Genomic DNA, 22,080 nt, shown 5'->3' on the forward strand with positions numbered 1-22,080 from the left:
GGGGTAGAGTCCATCAGAACTTGTTCCATTTCTATGTCTTATTGTATATTCTCATCTTCAGCGTTGTTGTGTTCCAAGTATTGATCCTCTTGCCTCTGATTTGCTGCGTTTTGTGTATCTTCTTTGGCCTCCTCATCATTTGAGCTGTTTGAGAGCGGGTGTTCTTGCATTTTGTTCAGAGCTTCAAATTTATTTAGGCTGGCTGCCTGGTGCTGCTCTTTCTTTGTGTGTGTCTTCTTGTTGTTTTTGTTCCTTGTGCTTACTCTGGTGAAACCCTGTTCATCCTTTTTCTTGTGAACCTGCTCATTGCTTTGAGGAGCTTTAGTTTTAGACAATCCCTAAAGAGGTGTCCATGTTCATGGCATTTCCTATAACAGAGTGGGATGTGTTTGTAATCAATGCTCTAGAGCCAGGTCTCATTCCTAAATATCAGTTTTATGTCCTCCGGAAGGGCTCCCAAGACATCGATGTAAACGCATATTCGTGTGCCCTTAGACATTTTTATATATTCTCCTAGTTGGTCTCCAATGCCTTTGATGACTGATGGAACCTAGTAATCAATTGGCAGATAGTAGAGGTGAATCTAGATCGGGACCCTAGTGAAGTCCTCTTTCTCTGGAGTGAAGTTTTCTTTCCAGAATCTCATATAAAGTCCTGCAGAGTTGAAGAAGTAGGGGCCTCCCTCAAATATCCTGTCTCTGTCTTCCAAGAGATCAAAGATGACTGTAAAAAACCCCTTTGAGCCAAGTTGTAGTTTGATTTCTCCCTTTGGTTTCCATTTGGATTGAATCCACCAGTTTAGTGCTTTCTCTGTGGGCCAGATGCCCATGAATTTACATATTATTGCGTGTTCTTGCATATAGTCTCTATAGATTGCTACCCCGGGTCTTGAATTTCCAACTCCGGGATTTTTTGACTTTTGGGTTGCAATTGCTTCTTAGTTTTGTTCTTGCCTTTTGCAGATCTTCCTCTGTGTTTTATGCTTCCACCATTGCTGAAGCATTTGTAGAGGTGGTGCCTATAGCTGGTTGGGCCTCTACATTTTTCCCTTTTTCCTTCCGTTTTTCCCTTGCTTCAGGGCTCGTTATGGAGGAATGAAAAGCTGTGCATGAAGCTAGCTTGGTGAAAAAAGAAGACTCCTGATCCTTCGATCGACCAGAAACCATGTCACGAAAGGAGGGGGCCTCGGGGCCATCTTCCGACTCCTCCATGGAAGCTTGAGAGGCAAGGGTCCTGCCCAGACGACCGAACACCATGACGCTCTGCGGGGAGCCGTCGGGAAAGCACAAAGGATGCTTGACCTAGTGCGCCTGCGCTTCCAGATTGCTTGCCGAAAAATCACAATCTTATGACCAACATTGTCAACATAGTAAGGCCTTAAATTGACAAGCTCTTCTTATATTAGAGCAAAATGCTGGGAGGTTTTACGTGAGATACCACACTACCTCTTCAAGGCACATATCCCATCCGGATGTTCACTAGGTATGTCCTTTTAGAATTATTCTTATCTTGGATTCCTAATCCTCAAAGAATACTGGTGCTCTTCGACCACTCTTGTTTTGGATACTTGTCCAATCCTCAAAGAGTGTCGGTCAACAAGAATACTTCCTATCTTGGATTCTTTATCGTCAAGAAGTATTAATCTCAGATGCTTATCCATTCCTCCATTCACCATTCTCCCTCCATGGCCTTCATTTAGACGTACCACTGTTAGTCCCAACCTAGTGCATGACACATGAAGTAGAGAATTCAAATGTGATGTTCATCGTCACTCCCTCTCAACCAGAGAGGAGATTCTCATTCCCTCTTGATTAGGGAATAGATCCTTTCTCCTTTTCAATTATTCAAGGAGACTCCTTTTACTCCTTCTCAAATATAGAGGAGATTCTTAGCTTCCTAACAATTGGGAAGTCATAACCACAAGCTCTTTAGCTTGTCTTTATAAGTGTATCAACTACCAGTTCTTCATGGAGATAGTTGCATGGCTCCTTCTTTCCTTTGTATCTCATCATATTGAGCTTCTTTCTTCCTGGAAGTTGTGGAACCATCGTCTTCATTCAATATTGTGACAGGATTTAGACCATCAACTTTACATATCACTTTCCTCTAGACATCATTAATGAAGGCATTATATTGAGCCATATCAAACTCAAACTAATCATAGCTCCCTTTAAACATGAAAGTGATTTTCATTGAACATCAAGTTATCCTCTTATACTGCTACCTTTCAATCCCAAGATGATGATGTGAACATCTTGACTACAAAATCCTTCAAGGATTACCAAAACCAATCACTCAATCCATATGTTCTTTGAATCGAGTTCAATACCAACAGTTGAACTTACCTCAACTGCCATTATATGTTTTTGCAATATACTTCCAGGTAGCAAAACAATATGTCAACTAGATAACCAATACCAAAATATTAAATAACATATTTACCTTATCATGATGGCCCTTTCATGAAAGTATTTGCTTACTTGAGTCCTTTGAGATCAATATTCTTTCATATGATCCATCTCCACATTGTACAAGAGTCTTTTTTCATGCATCGATTTTAATTAAGGTGCCCCTCGATCGAACTTAGAATATCTTCCTTGGAGTTGTCATTGTTAATTCCCTTTCTTTCTTCCGGAGGCTATACTTGATGTTGACCAATATCATTGTATTCATGCCATGCTACTTTGTGAGAGAGTCTTGATCTTTAGTCATTCCAAAGAATACCAAACCTCTTCTTTCAAGCATCGAATAACCACATGGAAGACTTACCGAGCACATTCTCATAACCAACTCTTCTTGCATGCTTCTTGTAGATATGAACCTTACCCTAGAGAAGAGTTATGCATTCCTTTGCTTCCATACAACCATCTAGCCATCCTTTCTTGAATGAGCTTACTTCTTATACCTGTTGAATATAGGTTTCTTTTCCCAGGAGTAGAAATACTTTCATTATGCCCTTCACACTGCAACTCGACCATTTGCATTCCTTCATCCTTCAAGAGTATTGTTTCCATACTAGATGGAATATATACTAGTCATAATGCTTCTTCCAAGAATCTTTTTAAATGATAGTTCTTATAGGAGGATCTTTAATGATCCATCTTGCAAAATGACTACCTCTAACAATATGTTAGAAAATGCTTGGATGCAATATGGTCCAATCTTCTCATTCTTTGACAGCTAGATGACTTTTCAAAGCAACTTGATTATGTAGACTCTCTACTATCATATGCTTCTATCTATGACGCCATGCTTTTACAAAAATCAAGACACTTATATAAAATGCAACAATGCATGCTACTCTACTTTCTACCTAATGAAAGAAAGACAAATTGCATAAAGGTCCTGGTAGGATGGAGCTTCCTTCAATAGTAAAGATCCTTGGGATCTTCTCAGGTTCTCCCTTTTCTTCAACTATGTGAGCTTTACTTCTTTCCTTTCTTTTGTTGTTCATCTTATTTGGACAATCCCTCTTAGAGTGTCCATACTCATTGCATCCAAAGCATTTAATCTTGGACATATATGGCTTTCTTTTGGACTTTCAAAACTTCCATTTCTTAATCTTTTTGGACCTTGCAATAAAGGCTTGAGATCTTTCATTTGATTCAATGTCATCCTTTACCTTTATTCTAGATTCTTCCAAGATACATTGAGCCCATAACTCATCAAAAGTTGTAGTATCCTTCTTTGAGTAGATACTAGTTGCAAAACTACTCCAATCAGGTGGCAAAGCATTTAATACACAAATGGTCATTTCAGAGTTGAAAACAATTTCCCCAAGCCCTTGCAACTAGTCTCTTATTTGTGAGATCTTCATAAGATAAGTGGCCATGTCTTCATCCTTTGACTTCAGTATTCTATATAAGTTGATTCCTCAATGAAATCTTTTGACTTGATGTACTTATAGAGTACAACTTTACCAACTTATCATACATATCTTTGGATGTCTTTAAATCGGCAACAAAGGGAACAAGATGATCCTTAATGTATTCAACAATGATCCTTTGTGCTCTTACTTCTCCCTTCTTGTATTTTGCTAACTCTTGAATCTTCTCTTTATCGTGTACAACTACTTCACCAAGGACATATTCCATGACTTCATTTTCTGTGAGTGCCAAGTTAATCCTTTTCTTCCATGCTAGGAAGTTTGTTGATCCAATGAGCTTGTTGCTTTCTTTGCAAAATGTAGCCATATGATCTATAGATTGAGGCATAGAAGACAATACTTACTTGTCAACCAAGAGTCTTCCTTCTTAATGATGTCTCCAACTATCTTGATGCTTTGAAGACCTCCAAAGAGACTTCAAAGATGCCCTAGAATGATGAGTTCTAGGATTCCTTAGACAATAGTGTCTTCAAACAGCTTCAGAGAGTGGATGATGATGCCATGATTCTTTGATTCTCTGACAAAGTGTACTAGAGAACTTCCAACGAGAACTTATCCTTCCTTCCTTCAATGAGAACTTGAACCTTCTTGAGATGATGAAATCCTTGATGTAGTAACCTTCCTTCTAGGTCAATAGGCCTTCTTTTCTTTCCTTGTGTCTTTATGTAAATGATTCCCTTGACAAGCAATCCCTTCTTATCTCAACAAGATGATCTTCCAGCTACCTTCTCTTTGTTCACCTTAGCTTTGATACCATGTTGGAGAATGTAGTAGGGCAACTATTAATTCAAATTCTCCTTAACCTTAATAATTGCTTGTGAACTTTAGTTATTTGCTTATGTTTCTTTATTAGATCTTTTCATCAAACAATTATCAAGAGCAAAAACAATAAAGACAATGGACATAAGAGGTAGGCTCCAAGCCAGGGCAAAACCCCTCGAAGGGGAAAACCCAGAAAGAATCTCCTATTTTTTTATAGATTTGCTTCAAATGAGAAAACCAAGACCCAAAACCCTAGACAAAGTCCTCCTCCAAGCACCAAGTCAACAAAAGTCAAATATAAGAGTTACCTTGCTGTTAAAAGAAAATGACCTTTGAGAGATGTCTGATAAGGAAATTCAACCACCAACAAATGTAAAGCAGTGAGCAGTCTATGAAAAGAACGACATTAAATCTCGATAGGTCATCATGGATGCCGTGAAGGATCACTTGATCCCTCACTTGGTGGATAAGAAGACAACAAAGGAGATGTTCAAGGCTCTAGTGGACTTATTCTAGAGTGCTAGCATGAACATGAAGATGATCTTCAGAATCAAGCTTAGATCAATCTAGATGTCAAGGTCTGATAACATTATCCATTATCTTTTGAGGATCACCTAGACACAGGATCATCTTGCAACCTTTGGGGAGAAAGTGGAGGACGTAGAGCTCGTAAATGTGGTATTGAATGGTTACTACCACGTCATGGGAACCATTTATCAAGGGAGTCTGCCCTCAAGAGCAACTTCCCAAGTGGGAAAGGCTTTGGGATGATTGCATCTAGGAAGAGGGTCGGGAGGAGTATTAGGCCAACAAGCAGGGAGATGGAGAAGAGAACCTGGCATTGGTCGTTATGGCCAAGAAAGGCAAAGGTAAGAGTTCCAAGTGTAACAATGAAGGATCGAAGCTAGGGAAGAAGGAATTGGGCAAGCTTAAGTACTTCATCTGCCACAAGAATGGGCACTATACATCACAATGTTCGGAGAGGAAGAAGGCAAAGGGGAAGTCATTGCCGACAACAACAACAACAAACATACAACTTGATGAGTTTGCAATGAAGTTCGAGAAGGAATTCTCATTAGTATATTGTCTATCTAGCAACACCATCACAAGGAGTGCTAGGTACTTGGATAGTGGTGCATCATGCCATATGAAAGAGGCACATGAGCTATTTAGTAGTCTAACAGAGAAAGACTCAGGGGTTCATGTGGAGTTTGGTGATGAGTCCAAGTATGTAGTGAAGGGAGAGGGAACCATTAAGTTCCAGCTCGAGCAGGAGGGACGTTGGAGGCCAAGGGCGTGCTATTTGTACTATGACTGAAGAACTTGCTCTCAGTTTCAGTGATTGAGCATAGAGGATGTGAGATCATGTTTAAGAATGAGTAAGCACTCATTCATCTAGAGGATACTGGCCTAGACATAATAATGCCATCAGGGTTAGAGAGGGAAGCTTACACAGGTTGAATGGAAAACCTGTTTAGAATTTTGTACATGACAGCGACAACTTGTGCGAGTTGTGGCACATGAGGTTGGGACACCTGCACTACAGGGCATTGCCAATCTTAAGGGAGATCGTCACTAGTCTCCTAGATTTCAGTATTGAGTAGTAGGACATGTATAGAGGGTTTGCACTTGGCAAGAATGCCAAGGTTTCTTTTCTGAGTAGCGAGAGTAGGTCGAGGAGGATCTTGGATCTCATTCACCCAGTTGTGTGTGGAATCTGGATCGATGTCAATGGCATCATTGCAGGGAGCACAATAATATGTTACCTTTATTGACAACTATTCTAGGAAAACGTGGATCTTCCTCATGAAGACCAAGGATGAGGTCTTTAGTCAGTTCTAGGAGTTCAAGGCCCAGGTGGAGTTAGGGTAGCTGCGGTCTGTATTCCCAACTACTCCAAGTCGGCCCTAAAAAGAAAATGAAAAGAAGAAAATTTAAAATTTAAAATTGAATTTATTTTTGCCTCCAATAGTCAAGTCGACTCGTCCAAAAGGTCAAGTCGACCTAGCATGTAGACACACCAATTTGGGCTCATTTGATGGCTATATAAAGGCCATTCGACCTATTCCATTGTACACCAATTTTGATCACAACAAGACAAAGCATCTTTTGTTCATCTATGCAAAAGGAAGTGAAGAGGAGCAGTCCAAAGTTTGACCACACAATCCAACGTTGACCAAGTTATCTTATCTTTGTTTGACCTCCTTTTGACTTCGCATGTGTAGGAGTAGATTGTAGTGTTTCCTAAGTATTTTTTTGAGCTACAGACCAAATTTTTGTGGAAAAGTAGGAGTCCGAAATTTATGGGCAACAATTTGACTAGATTTGTGGGCAATTTTATCAGGGCTTGTTGACTGGTCAATTTGGCTTTATTTTTTATTGGAAGATTAGATTCTATCTCTTGTTGAATTGGACAATTTCTCTAAGAAAAGGTTGCTGGGTTTTTCCCTAGTTAGGGTTTTCCCAAGGTAAACTTTTTCTGTCTCTTGTGTTTGGCTATCTCTTTATGATCCTACTATCATTATTGTTTCTAATGTTGAGATCTTCTGTGTAATTGCTTAATGATGAATGTGAACACATGAAGGATTAAATTAAAGAAATCATTATAAATAATTATTAGATTATAAGGTCTTGTAAATTCAAGATGGTATCAGAGCATGGGTGAGAGAGCAACCTTGAAAAATCCATCTTGTTTGAAGTTATCCTCTGCTATCCCTTCTCATTTTCTGAGTCCAATCACAAATCTCAAGGATAATCCTAATGAAGTTTTGGTCCAAGCTCAGTTTGTGATTGCAAGGTTGCATCTCAAAAGGAGGACATAAAAAAATCTTTCATTTCTGTTTGTTCGAGTTTATGTATGACTGTGGAAGAGGGTCGAATCCCTAGGATCAGGGCCAAAAGGCCTCAAGACTAGGTTGCATCATGGAAAAACTACAGGCAAAAGGAGGCTGAGAGAACTCGGGGTGTGATCAAAAGAAGTTGAGAAGCCTGGGAAGACATGCTTGAGATATCTCAATCTAATGAAGAGAAGTTTGCTAAACTTTGTTTACAAAGGAGGTCTAAATAAGCATGATTTGATGCTTTCCCTAAATTTCAATCTTTAGATTGAAAAGTATGTATCATTGCTTGACTTACTCACAGTGATTTTGTTTGAGATTAAAATTCTTTTGGCAACATTCTTGTAGATTTCAACTAGCTTGTTGGTGCAAGAAGAAGAATATATTGATGCTCCTTGCCAACATTCAAGAGATAAATATGAAGGGATAAAACATTACATAGGATTGTGAGTTGAGTTGTAGATCAAGTTGAAAGCACTGTGTCAAAGTTCTAGAACTGTTCCCTTACAAAAGGTTGTACATGGTATGAGTAAAGAAGGGGTCCTTGAAGAAACCCTTATATAAGCAGTAGAGGATAATTATGAAATTGAATGCTATAGCCGAAAGAGTCTCTTCACCTACTTGTGCAAAACAATTCCAGTGATGAAATTCATGTGATAAATGATCTTTGAAGGTGCTCATGTAACTATAGGAAAATGTTGTTAGGTCACTCCCTTTCAACCATTGTAGGTGGAAGATACACTTGTTGATCTGTAGCATATAAGCTGTCTTGATATTTCAAGAAGTAACGATAACATCATAATTTGGATTATGGTTCAAAGCAAGATAAGGCCTGCTAAGGGAGATATGTGATTCATACACCTGTGCCGAGAATGCTTGAAATATGTTGTTAGTGCTAAAGTGCTATTGCTTGATTCTTTCTATTGTTGGATTAGATTAGTATATGACAGAGTTTCTCTTTTAGGCATTTGAGATATGATTCAAGAAAGTTACTCCGTAGTTAGAGGGAGCTATGTAGAAAGGCTCTCCCATATAAGGAAAGAAGAGTCATATCACTTATGCTAAAGTGTGATCCCCTCTTGGAAGAATTGATAGTCTTAGGGTTCGTAAACCCTAGAGAAGATCTGAAGGATATATTTTGAATAAGGGTTTGTGAAACCCTAGTATGTATCCAAGGATGCCGAATACTAGAAGAAGCTCATTGGCTTGCAACAGAGTCTTTGGAGTGGATGAATTCAAATTGTCCCAGCTATATTGTCTACAACAAGAAAACTTGCACATGACAAAGCTTGAAGAAAATTTGGAAGGCTAAGAAGTCTTGGATGAGAAAGCCCTAGGGTTTGTGGATAAAACCCTAGAGCTAGACCTAGATCGAAGATTCCACTAAATAACGAAACCCTAGCTCATGCAAGGAAGGAAAGGCAACAACATGCATTAATGGCTGATGATGAGGACGAAGATGATGAGTTTGCAAATGGACTTCTAGAGGGAGTTGACAAATTTCCTTCAATTCTCAAAGATAAGTATATAATATCTTTCTTTGATTATTATTAATTTAATTTTGGTTAGCCTCTTGTCTTTGTTTCTTTTGTTGGGTTATAATCATTTCTTCCATGACTTCCTAGTGAGGGTTGCAGGTACATCATAAAGGTTGCTAAGGCTCTAGCAACAAATGAAAGCAGTGGAAAGAACAAAGTAAAATTTGTGATAAGAGGATTCCTATGTTGCACTGGTTCTCGAACCCAGGGGTGGGGTTCTTGAACTTGTCCCGGGTTCTCGTCCCCAAGTACCGGATTTGGGTATGGGTGCTTCTGAGAAGAACCCATAAGAACTGGGTTCTTCTATGAAGAATCGGGTTCTCCGTTAAAAAAAGTTGGGTTCTTTTGTCTTGACGGGTACGAAGAACCCTGGTGATGGGTACTTGGATTCCCAAAATCAGGTTCTTTGGGGTTCATTTTAGTTTTTATTTTTAAAATTTGAATTAATTTAACGGGCTTCCCCTAATATTCCAGGTAGCTAGTTCTTGATCTTGCGAGAGGAATTGGAGTACTTATGCCTTTATCCATTCAGTAAAATGAAATAGGTTGGGCTCAAAGAAGGCAGATAACTTAGTGTACATTCATAACACACTTTGTCCCATATCTCGAAAAGACTTTGGGTACAAGGAGGGTCCTTTCAAGAGATAGGACCAATACACAATGGATGCTATGTGTGTGGATGAGGAGATACAACCAGATGGCCTTATTGAGCTACCTCTAGTTGCTATGGATGAGCAAGAGCCTCAAGATGAGAGTGATTCCTACCTGGAGTGCATGCTAATTGAAGATCTGAGTGATGTTGATGACATGGCTTGAGGAAGCCATTGTTCACTATTAGCTATTATTATTTTAGTATTTTAAAATTTCCTAGCTTTTGTTTGGAGATGCCTTAAGGCAAATTTTGAATGTAGTATGACAATGGACATATATCATGATTCTAATTAATATGTAAACTCCAATTTGCACTTGATATCAAACTAAAAATTTTGAAATTTCATTGTGAATGTTGAATGTTCAATGATGTGCATGTTTAAATATTTAAAGTTTAAATCATAAATATTTTAGTTTTCTTGTTTAAAGTTGAAAAATATACAAATTCATATATATTATAATTTATAAAATATAATATTTATATATTATATATATAAATTATAATATACCCCCGACGAACCCACGCACCTTGTTTCAAAAAATGACGTACCCGTCCCCGAACCCACGTTTCCTAGCAACATAGGAGGATTCTCCCAAAGTGATTTGTGTTCAAGAGGGAGAAATTGTACCGACATCTAGAATCGTGCCTGATGACTGAAAGAACTCCTAATTTAGAGGGAGTAGGTAGGCCAACAAGTTTGAAGGATGCCATGATGAAGAAAATTGTGCCGAAAAGAAGTCAATGGTGACTTCCTAGTGGATCTACAGGATGACATATGCTGTAGATGGGAAAAGAGAGAAGTACAAGGCAAGATTAATGAGGATTCTCCTAGAAAGAGGGAGAGTGTTGGAATTTCTAAGTCTACCTGTTAGAAACCCTTCATGTACTTTCTGATTTGTTTCTGCCTACTTGTTCTGATTAATTAACAAGTTATTTACCATGTAAATACTGAAAATAAATACAAGTACATGCTCAACACATTACATATCATCCACTGAAGGAAACAAAACAAGCACACAAGTGACACTGTTGTTTTTGGACTAATGTCCCCGGAAAAAGCCAATGCGGGAAAATTGGTGCAACTATCTGAGGGTTTTAATTATTAAGCAGTTTTAGAATATAATCTGGGTGCCAAAACCGGTTCACCCAACATAGAAAAATCTCGGCAATAGTACCTCTCCTTCGGAGACAGATATTCTGGCTGAAACCCTGGATAAACACTCCAACAGCTCCTCAGCTGCAATCTATCCCACGAAAACCCCAATGTCAGCCTCTAGGGACTGCATCAACCCTTTCTAGCCCATCGTCAACCCAACGTCACCCTAGCTCCCCCTGCATTAGCCTCTGGAGGCACTGCGTCAGCCCATAGAGCCTCTGCGTCACCCATGCTGGGTCGCTGAGGCACTGCGCAGCTCCTGGCTGGCTCTGCGTGAGCCCTAGCTGGCTCTGCGTGATCCCTTGGCTGGTTCTGTGTCCCTCTCTCCTGGCTACTGCGCTGATCCTCTCGATACTGTCTCTGCCTCTCTACTTCTGTATTCACTGCCCCTCAGCTGTAACTCTGATCACTCTCTCAACTTTCTCAGCAAACTCTGCCCCAGAAAGTCGAAATCTTGATCAACTCGGTGTGTTCTCTAAGTGACCCTCAAGCCTCTTCTTATACTTTTCTTGTGACAAATCAATGACTGAGAAAGTCCCTAATCAACGGCTAAGATTAGATCTGGCTTGATCCATGACTTTTGGACCATTCTAACATAGTTTTATATTAATCCACATTAATATTTTATTTTCCTTAAGTTTAGACTTAGGGACTCCATTAAAAATATTAATTATTTTAATATCTCCCAAACTGTTTGGAATCTGCCCAAACCCTTTCTGGGTATTTGAGATCTCATGTGCCTTAGCCTCTCCACCTATTTTCGTGGCTAGAGCACATCCGATGCTACCCCAAATCAACACTCTCTCTTAGCGAGGATTGTGCTCTAGCAATACTTCTTACTGAGCATCACTCTGATCATCCGACATCAGTCTTTGTGTTGATGCTAGGCCTGTTGCCCGTCATCTGCACTGTTGCATCTCGTACTGCTACCCATGGCCTTGCCACTACTGCATCCATACGGCAGCTCCCTCTCATCCTGCTGCATCGTGCTTCCTATAGCACTGCCACAGCTAACTGTTGCACTGCAACTTAGTTACTGAGAAGTAAGTAACTGATCTCCCAACTCTGACATCTCTGTCAGGCTAGAGACACCCATGATGTTGAAACTGCCTCTGTCACTGACAAGTGCTCCCCCTCTTTGACCTCTGCACTGCTGCAACAATCCCATGCATCTCGCATTGCTGCCTCACGTTGTCCTGGGAATCCTGCATTGTAGCTCCCTCTGTCGCTCCAGCCGCAACCATCTCTACTGACATCTGCCAATACTGCTACTCCTCATTGGGGCTCCCATAGCAAGGTCTAATCCAAGAGGCTGGGTACCTCGAGGATCCTGTCCCTCATCGCCTGTAGTCTGTCTGACTACAACTCGATGTCTCCCCACTTCCGCTCAAGTGGCATGTGAGCACTCATGGCACAGTCATCATCTGTCTCCACTTCCTTCTCCGCCCTTGTTGGCGTAGCCTTGGTCTCAGAGGCCTCTCCCTTGCTCTTCTTCCTTAGACACTGGGTCGCATAATGACCCAGTTCCCCATAATGGAAGCATTTGACCTTGGAGAGGTCCTTCTTCTTGCGCTTTTCCTCCTTTCCCTCAGATGCTAGGGCAACATCCACCTCTTCCTCTTTGTTGATTCTGACCCCCTTGCCACTGCTTCCCCCCTTGGTCACTCTCCTGATCTCTTCCTGGCGAAGAGCCGCCCATAGTTCCTCCCAATCTGGAAGGGTCGCCCTGCCCAGTATGCTCTAGAAAAACACCTCCTAGTCTTTTGAGACTGCGTTCAGGGCTGTTCTCACCATCAATTTTGGATCCGACGTGGCCCCTATGGAAGTCAGTTGATCCTGGATCTCCTTCAATCGATTGAGGAAGGTGTCGATCTGTTCTCCCTTCTGCGTCTGGTATGATCGCAACTGATTTTCTAGTAGCGTCTTCCTTTGCATGGAAGTATGCTGATACAATTTTTGTCAGGGCCTCCCACATCTCCTGTGCTGTGTTCTTCTTAGCAATATGTGGTACTACATGGTCCTTGACCTCGTCAAGGATGATGCTCTTAGCCTTCGCCATTGCATCCTCGTATCTATCGTTATCAGTCGGGTCAGCTGGGACTGCTATCTTCTTCAAGACGAAGTGCTTGACACGATTTCTGTCAAGGACGAATAAGATTATGGTCTTCCAGACTACGAAGTTTGAGGCTCTGTCCAGTCTGTCCTGGTCTCTTCTTCGTGCACTACCATTTCACTGCTCCTCTACTTCCCTCCTGGAAGTTCTTGGTGTGACTCCCTCTGAGCCTCGATTTCCCTCTTGGAAACCCTTCTGCTAATGTTGAGATGCCCCCACTCCGATCGTTAGTGCAGTTGCACCATTGATTCAGATTTCTTGGCTAGAAATCCTTGGTAGCAACTCCCTCCTCCTTGGTCTTGCCCTGTTAGGTACTGTTCTGACTACAGTACCCCACCAGCTCCACTCTGCAACTTACCCACAGCCTCCTAAACCCCAGCAAACTGAAGGTTAGAGCTCCTAGGCTCTACGCAATCCCGACACCAGCAAAATTCGCACCTCCTGGCCACGGGCGTCAATCCTTCCTGACTGAGAAGGATGACAGGGCACTACGCAAGTCAAATATGCTCCTCTTTGTCACTGCACTGATCCTCTTCCCGGCTCAACCTTGATGATGCAGGCACTGCGTCATCCCTTCCTTGCTGCTAATCCCTTCCTTGCTGCTACTCTGCTAGGAACAACTTTTGTCACTTGGGACAACAGTTTTTTGTTGCTGATGCTCTGCTCGGCTAATGTCCTCAGTTCTTCTGTGATCTACAACCACGCTATGATACCATGTTGGAATTTCTAAGTCTATCTATTAGAAACCCTTCATGTACTTTCTGATTTGTTTTTGCCTACTTGTTCTGATTAATTAACAAGTTATTTACCATGTAAATACTGAAAATAAATACAAGTACATGCTCAACACATTACAGATAATCAACTGAAGGAAACAAAACAAGCACACAAGTGACACCGTTATTTTTGGACTAATGTCACCGGAAAAACCCAATGCGGGAAAACCGGTGTAGCTATTTGAGGGTTTTAATTATTAAGCAGTTTTAGAATACAATCTGGGTGCCAAAACCGGCTCACCCAATAGAGAAAAATCTCGGCAGTAGTACCTCTCCTTCAGAGACAGATATTCCGGCTGAAACCCCCGATAAACACTCCAATAGCTCCTCAGCTCCAATCTATCCCACGAAAACCCCAACGTCAGCCTCTAGGGACTGCATCAGCCCTTTCTGGCCCAGCGTCACCCTAGCTCCCCTTGCGTCAGCGTTTGGAGGCACTGCGTCAGCGCTTAGAGCCTCTGCGTCACCCATGCTGGCTCTTTGAGGCACTGCGCAGCTCCTGGCTGGCTCTGCGTGAGCCCTGGCTGGCTTTGCGTGAACCCCTGGCTAGTTCTGCGTCCCTCTCTCCCGGCTACTATGCTGATCCTCCTGGTACTGTTTTTGCCTCTTTGCTTCTATATTCACTGCCCCTCAGCTGCAACTCTGATCACTCTCTCAAATTTCTTAGCAAACCCTACCCCAGAAAGTCGAAATCTTGATCAACTCGATGTGTTCTCCAAGTGACCCTCAAGCCTCTTCTTATACTTTTCTCGTTGACAAATCAATGGCCGAGATTAAGTCCCTAATCAACGGCTAAGATTAGATCTGGCTTGATCCATGACTTTTGGACCATTCTAACACAGTTTTATATTAATTCACATTAATATTTTATTTTCCCTAAGTTTAGACTTAGGGACTCCATTAAAAATATTAATTATTTCAATATCTCCCAAACTGTTTAGAATCTGCCCAAACCCTTTCTAGGTATTGGATATCTCATGTGCCTTAGCCTCTCCACCAATTTTCATGGCTAGAGCACATCTGATGCTACCCCAAATCAACAAAGAGGACTATGAGGAGACATTTTCTTTAGTTGACAAGTACACTTTTGTTAGAACTGTTATTTTTGTTGCTTCTATTATGGGTTGGAAATTACATCATGTGGATGTGGAGACCACTTTCCTCAACGGAGTAATTGAGGAGGAAGAAGTGTTCATGGAGCTACCTTAGGGCTTTGAGGTACATGAGAGGAAATCTCATGTTTGTAGACTAAATAAGGCTTTGTATGGACCTCAGGCATGGTATTCTTAGATAGATGGATATTTGCTGAGTCTTGGTTGATCTTGTTATCATGTGACTTGTTTTTGACGGGAGCAAAAGGACTCAGATGATAGAGGGAGCAACAGTGCTAGGAGGATTTACCTCCGTGATAGAGGGAGCAGTCAAGATTTGCTTCAATGATAGAGGGAGCAATCAAGCTCTACTTCAATGTCCAAGGGAGCTGATCTCTGAGTTTGAGATGGAGGATCTTGATTGGATACATTACTTCTTGGGACTAGAAGTATGGCAGATGCCGAGTGAGATCATCCTTGGTCTAGGGAAGCATATTATTACGATCCTTTAAAGATTTGGGATGATGGATAGCCAGTCCATGGTCAGTCCCATGGTAACTAATTTGAAGAAACTAAGTGGCAGTGGGAGCAACCAATATTGCTACAATAGGATCTGCTTTAGCATCAAGCAAATGTGGTGATGAAACCGGTTAGTGTATGGTTGAGCCAAGGCATGCGACACAACATGTGTTGAGGTACAACATGGTACAGTTGGATATGAAATGAGATGTGACGAAGTACAACTGCATGGATATATAGATTTAGAATGGGAAGAGAGTGTTGAAGACAGGAAGAGCACATTGGGATGATGATTCAGGTTGGATTCTGCTTGTGCAGGAAGCAGACATCTGTCACACTCAAGACTGTAGAGGTTGAGTATATTGCAGCTAATTTGGCGAGTTGTGAAGCAGTGTGGCTTCAGACGCAATTTGTAGGATTGTTTGATCAAATGTTGGAGATGACCATGATGACAAGTCGAAGCACTTTAAGATCAAGTATCAGGATATGGTACATGCGGGAGCAGTGAGACTCCAATTCATTTCTACAAACGAGTAGGATTGTTGACATTCTCACAAGGTCTTTGTCTCAGGATGAAGTTTGTATACTTCAGGGACAAGCTTGGAGTGGTTGAGAATGCTTCCCTTGGTTAAAGGGAGTGTTGATGTTGTAGCATCAAGGGGCGAAGATTCTCCCTAGATTAGGATATTGACATTTCATGGGTAATGACTGGGGGCCATGTAATGTGGCTAGGGAAATTGGCCCTGTGAGCATCAAGGCCCAGAGTGTACCCCTGGTTAGGGGTTACCTGATCATATTGCCAAGGGTTACTTGGCTAGTGGGTTGAGTGAGTGCCTATAGCATCGGGCAAGTGATTTGCCATTAAACAACATTTGAGGACATGTGGGAAGGGTATATGGGCCCAGGGTTTCACCATGTGTCAGGGGGTGTTTGATTCCAAGTGACGATTTGGTGGATTGGTGAAACAAGGACTAGTAATGTGTTTAGGGGCTACTCAACCAACCAATGGGTAATTGGCTTGTGGATGACTAGATCTATTTGCAAAGGGTATATATCTAGTGGGTGAATAGATTCCTTTGTATGATGCTTTCCAGGTAGCTTTGGTATAGAACGTGAAGTGGATGGATTCATCAACATCGCTGAGCTCATTCAACCTTTTCTTGGGATGGAGAAATTTTTAAACAAAGAGATACATTTGAAGAAGTCAATGTGAATACCTCCATAGCTAAGAGGGAGTGTTGAATTTTTGGGTAGCTATGGTCGATATTCCCAACTACTCCAAGTTGGCCCTAAAAAGAAAATGAAAAGAAGAAAATTTAAAATTTAAAATTGAATTTATGTTACCTCCAAAAGTCAAATAGGCTCCTCCAAAAGGTCAAGTCGGCCCAACACATAGACACATCAATTCGGGCTCATTTGATGACTATATAAAGGCCATTTGACCTCTTACATTGTACACCAATTTTGATAACAACAAGACAAAGTATCTTCTGTTCATCTATGCAAAAGGAAGTGAAGTGGAGCAATCTGAAGTTTGACCACATAGTCCAGCGTTGACCAAGTTATCTTATCTTTGTTTGACCTCCTTTTGACTTCGTACGTGTAGGAGCAAATTGTTACGTTTTTGTATATTTTTCTAAGCTGAAGATTGAATTTCTGTGGAAGAGTAGGAGGCCGAAATTCACCCTAGTTGACCAAAGCTGAACGAAGTTTATGGGTAGCAGTTTGACTAGATTTATGAGCAGTTTGACTAGGGCTTGTTGACTGGTCAATTTGACTTTATTTTTGACTGGAAGATCATATTGTATCTCTTGTTGAATTGGACAATTTCTCTAAGAAAAGGTTATTGGGTTTTTCCCTAGTTAGGGTTTTCCTAGGGTAAAATTTTTGTGTCTCTTGTGTTTGGCTCTCTTTATGATCCTATTGTCATTTTTGTTTCTAATGTTGAGATCTTCTGTGTAATTGCTTAATGATGAATGTGAGGACATGAAGGATTAAATTAAAGAATTCATACAAAGTAATTATTGGATTAGAAGGTCTCTTAAATTCAACAAAGAATTAGACAGGTAAGAAGATCAATGTCATGAGGTCAGATAATGGGGGAGAGTACACCTTTAATGACTTCAAGGACTTCTTCAAGGAGGCAGGGATCAAGAGGGAGATGATAGTTTCGTACGACCCTCAACAAATGGGGTTGTAGATAGAAATTATGGCTCCATCATCGGTTTTGCCAAGCCAATGATACATGACCAAGAGCTGCCTATGTTTCTTTGGGCAAAGGTGTGTAACACTACAATATATGTGCAAAGTAGGAGTCCTTACAGGATAATGGGGGACAAGACTCTTGAGGAGGCATTCATAGAGGTGAAGCTAGAGATGGGACATTTGAGAATCTTTAGTTGTTCAATATACATCCATGTTCCTATGAAGAACAAGACGATCAATGTCTCGAGGTTTGATAATGGGGGAACTTAATAACAACGCAGAGGAAAACAATTGTGAGTAGAAATGTTAAGTTCGAGGAGAACTTGGCATCTAAAAAGTCTTATGAGTTGCCACTAGCAGTGATAGAGGACAAGGAGCAGGAGGCCTAAATAGAGAACAACATGTAGAGACTTTGAGTTCAAGGAGTCAACCTTTAGGTTGGGAGGAGCTAGTAGCTCCTTCAAGTTCTCTCAGGGGGCCAAGTGGTTTGAGCAGACATTGAAGGATGTTTGGGAGCATGTGGAGGCTTATAGGAGCACATGTAGAGAGAGAAGGCCTCCGAAGAAGTTCCAGATTGCATGGCACTGATAACTAACATTATTGAGGAGGAAACAAACTAAGGGGTTTAGAGAAAAGCCATGGTGAAGGATGATGCACGAGACATTGTGCCAAGATCGGAGGGAAAACCAGTCCCAGGTGGCTCTTTAGGAAGTACCTTCCTTGCTATGAGGGAGTGTTGATGTTTGTAGCATCAGATAGGTGCTTCTGCATAGGTCTAAGTCTCTAGACATGTGGAAGTGGTCCAAAGTGACTCTTAACCTTAGCAATTACTTTATTTAAAGGAGTTATTAAAGTAATTGTCTTTTATAGGAAAAAGTGAGTTAAAATCTAAGGAAATGCAAAAGTTATTTGCATTAATAAATTAGATGAAACTCAATTGTTGATCTCAAGTGATATTGAGATCTAATCTCAATTGTTAATCTTATTGGAGATTTGAGTTGTGGATTTGGTCAATAACTCGAACTTATAAAAGGAAGGCCAGGCTAATGGAGAAGACCCATCTTTTGAGCACAATAAACAGTGAGATAGTGAGATTTCAGTGATTGGGTGGTGAAGGACATTCATCCAAGTGTATAGAGTCCGAGGAGGAGTGCAAGGGGTAGCAAGGGAGAAGGATCCAGATCAGCCAGCAAGGGAGAAGGATCCAAATCAGCTAGCAAAATTGAAGGACAGGTTTTGGAGGGTTTTATCAGTGGAAAACTTTCCAGGGTTTTGCTATTTGTATTTTTCCTTCGAGGGCCATTATTCCAGTAAGGGAACCCTTGTATGCTGAAGCTTATTATTAATGAATCAACAGATTTGAAGGGCAAGAATTAATGTGTGCATATGTTTGAGATTGGTGTATTATTTTTGTTTCCGCTGTTATATTTTATTTGTGTTTAAATTCTCAACATTGCATTTTATTCAGTAGATCTGCAGTAGTAATTATTTTACAGCAAGGATTCTGCTAGGTTAATAATTATCCAGTATCTGGGGTTAGAGATATTAACATTAATATGTCTTCAAACTTTAAAAATAAATTGGATATTAGTCTCTAGATCTCTTTATCAGTTCAAGTTAGGAAGACAGTCATCCTTTACAATGATTTAGCTTGATTGACTCATAGGATTTCCCGCCTAGAGAGGAGAAATTTTCCTTCCTTTGGTTTGAAGAGTGGGGCAAGGCCATCAGGGTGACAATGGGTGGCTTGCGTGAGAGTTGCCTCTAGGTTCTCCCAGTTAGGTTTGGGCTTTTCTTCCTAGGTAAGAGTTTGACTGGTAACATATGCCTTTGACCTCATTCGAGATCTGGTCATGTATCACATCAGCCTTGTCATCGTTAATGTTTGCTACCACAATTCCTTTTGGATTATCAGCCTTAGGATTATGGTTTCCAAAGTATATCGAGCTGTCTTGTGGTTCCTCCTTGTTTTCACATAAGGCCCTAGATCCTTTCCATATTTCCACTAGTTCATCCCTTGACACAAAGATTGATTTTTGGAAGGTCTTTTCTTCATCCTCCATATAATTGACTTGCTCCTCCTCGATATTGCCCTAGCTCAGCATAATCTATTTTCTTTTCTAAATATTAGACATTCTTTTCTTTGTAATATGACCATGTAGGAGTGTCTGGATGTCTGTTGAGTTGTTTTACAGTTTCAAATCGTGTTTGATATTTTTGTGACGTTAGGATTAATGGTAATTCAACCATGGATTTCTGGGAGGCTGCATGTTTCAGATGCTAAAAGTTGGATTCTGACCCTTGGCTTTTTTCTTTACAATAGGTGTGGGCTGTTGCAGATTCAAAACGCCAAGGTTTTCTTGGATTCAAGGAGTTTGTTATGGCAATGCAGGTTTTTACTTATATCTTTACTTTTGGTTTTGTAAATACATATGTGGTACCTAGTATGGAATAGGGATTCGTGTTGTAGTAATTGCCTGGATTATGTTGAACAGATAATTTCTCTAGCACAGAGTGGAAAAGAGATAACTGCTGACATTCTGAAGAATACAGGTGAAGGTTTCTAGAGGTTTACAATTATTTTGTGTGTCTTGCAATGTATCACATTGATCAGATGTTACTTCTATCACATTCTACCTGCTTACAATCCAAATCAATAGATAATTAGTAGTATTGGTCCTGTATCTTTAACTTAGAAAGTTCACCCTTTACAAATACAGGCTGGTTGATTTAATCTAATGTATCCATCAGATTTGGAGATGATCAGTCGTCCAGCAATGGAAGGGTTGGATGAGATGATATCTGTACGTGTTGTTCTGAATATTTTTGCTTTCTTTTGGTCTCTCCAAAGACATTCATTCACATTTGTCATTTTCATATCTAGTTCTGAATACAATATTGCATTATTTTGGAACTGGTAATGTACAGAAAGGAAGACGATCACCCATGAAAAAGGGAGCAGATTCAAATGGTAATGATATATTTTTTAATGGTACAATTTGAGTGAACTTATATGATCCACCCTAAAAAAGAACTGAAATTTTGGTGTCTGGATTCTAATCATATGAAATGTGCACGATGTTAGCAGGTACATCAACTCGAGCACTGATGGAGGCAGCTCAGTGGTTTACATCAAAATTTACAAAGAAGGTATTTTGGCAATGAAATGAAGTTGTGGCACTTTTGTTGTTTTTTGAAGTGATGGAAGTGGACAATCTTCCATCAATACTTTCTCATGTTCTGTAAGAGGATAAATCACTGTAGTTAATTACTTTTGAGAGGAAATATATCTATCGAGTGGCTTTAGAGATTATATTTCTATATTGTTTTTATAAATATATTCAAGCCTGCCAATAGATTGTATTAGATTTCAAGCTCTAGCCAAAACTCATTATGTTATAAATGCCTTATACTTGTGAATAGAAAACTCCAAATGCAAGTACCTTGTGGTGAAATGTAACATAATGTTTTTTTTTTTTACAATCTAGAGTGCATTGAATGTTAATTCCTTTTTCTCTCCCATGGTTGTTATTGGCCCTGTTTTAAGGACATTTGAAAAGCATTTCAGGTGTGTTTGAGGGTGTTCCTACTTGCCTTAAGAAGTTTAAAGAAAATTTGCCCCACTTTTTGCATTCCAAGATCTTGGAATACACAAATGTTTGCCAGATTTTAGTTTTTAGGTTAATTAAGTTAGAGTTGTAATCTAAGTCACATGACACTGGCATATGGGACACTTGGGACACATGGATATGAGTGTCCGACATAGGATACATCGACTTTTGAAATGTGACACAGGGGACTCGCCTTATATATATATATATATATTAAAAAGAAATTAGATATATTAAAATATTGCAATTGCAAAAATAACTATATAGATGTAAAGATTCAATTTTTTAGAACATTTGTAAAACGTTGATAAAACTAGTTCCATCTTTTTCCTAGGTAACATATCTTGGAGACAACTGTCAGGCACTTCTTCTCATTCCGAGGATGGTCCACAGAGTAAACCTTAGTTTTTTCAGGGCACAGGGTCAGGTCAAAAACAGAGCTTAAAGCTGTTACAACAATATGCTCATTATGAGGTCAACATGTCACTTATGGGAATAGAAACTGGGTGGGAAGGATAACACGTCATCCCACAACCACTTGGATTAGACCCAATTGACGATAAAACCAGTTACTATATCAAACACACAAGAAATTAGAATATTAAAAAAATCAGTACACCTAAAATAAAGGTTTAGAAGTTAGAACCATAAACTACAGTTTTCTCATCAAGTCATTTAATGTCATTAAAACCAAAATGTATTACATTAGATACTGATAATGTAGGTGGGATTCGGGAATGCTTATGGCATATACACAATAAGGTAGATACTAGATAGAATGGACTTTTCCTTTCTCGAGCTTGCTATCTTGCTATAGCAGGGTTATTTGCAGTGCGCTGGCAACTCCATTTGCAGCATATGGAGCAGTAACAACAATATATGGACTTGGAGGAGCGGTGCAACATGGGCAACATCAACATTGACATTCTTCCCT

The 22,080-nt window shown here is 40.2% G+C and overlaps 1 protein-coding gene across 2 annotated transcripts in view; it reads left to right on the top strand.

The window, feature by feature from the left end:
- Positions 1 to 22,080, top strand: part of LOC149222612 (EH domain-containing protein 1-like) — a 282,069-nt gene that overhangs the window by 12,266 nt on the left and 247,723 nt on the right. The window contains exons 3-7 of one of the 2 annotated variants that reach the window (XM_089385524.1): positions 19,859 to 19,927; positions 20,031 to 20,088; positions 20,287 to 20,339; positions 20,464 to 20,506; positions 20,621 to 20,685. In XM_089385524.1, the coding sequence (XP_089241650.1) occupies positions 19,859 to 19,927; positions 20,031 to 20,088; positions 20,287 to 20,339; positions 20,464 to 20,506; positions 20,621 to 20,685 (288 nt within the window). The remainder of the gene's footprint in view (positions 1 to 19,858; positions 19,928 to 20,030; positions 20,089 to 20,286; positions 20,340 to 20,463; positions 20,507 to 20,620; positions 20,686 to 22,080) is intronic. The other variant, XM_089385525.1, reaches the window with a different exon arrangement.

Source organism: Pinus tabuliformis, chromosome Q (genome assembly GCF_031772625.1).
Source record: "Pinus tabuliformis cultivar Carrire ecotype Pingquan chromosome Q, CPIR1, whole genome shotgun sequence".
NCBI lineage: Eukaryota > Viridiplantae > Streptophyta > Pinopsida > Pinales > Pinaceae > Pinus > Pinus tabuliformis.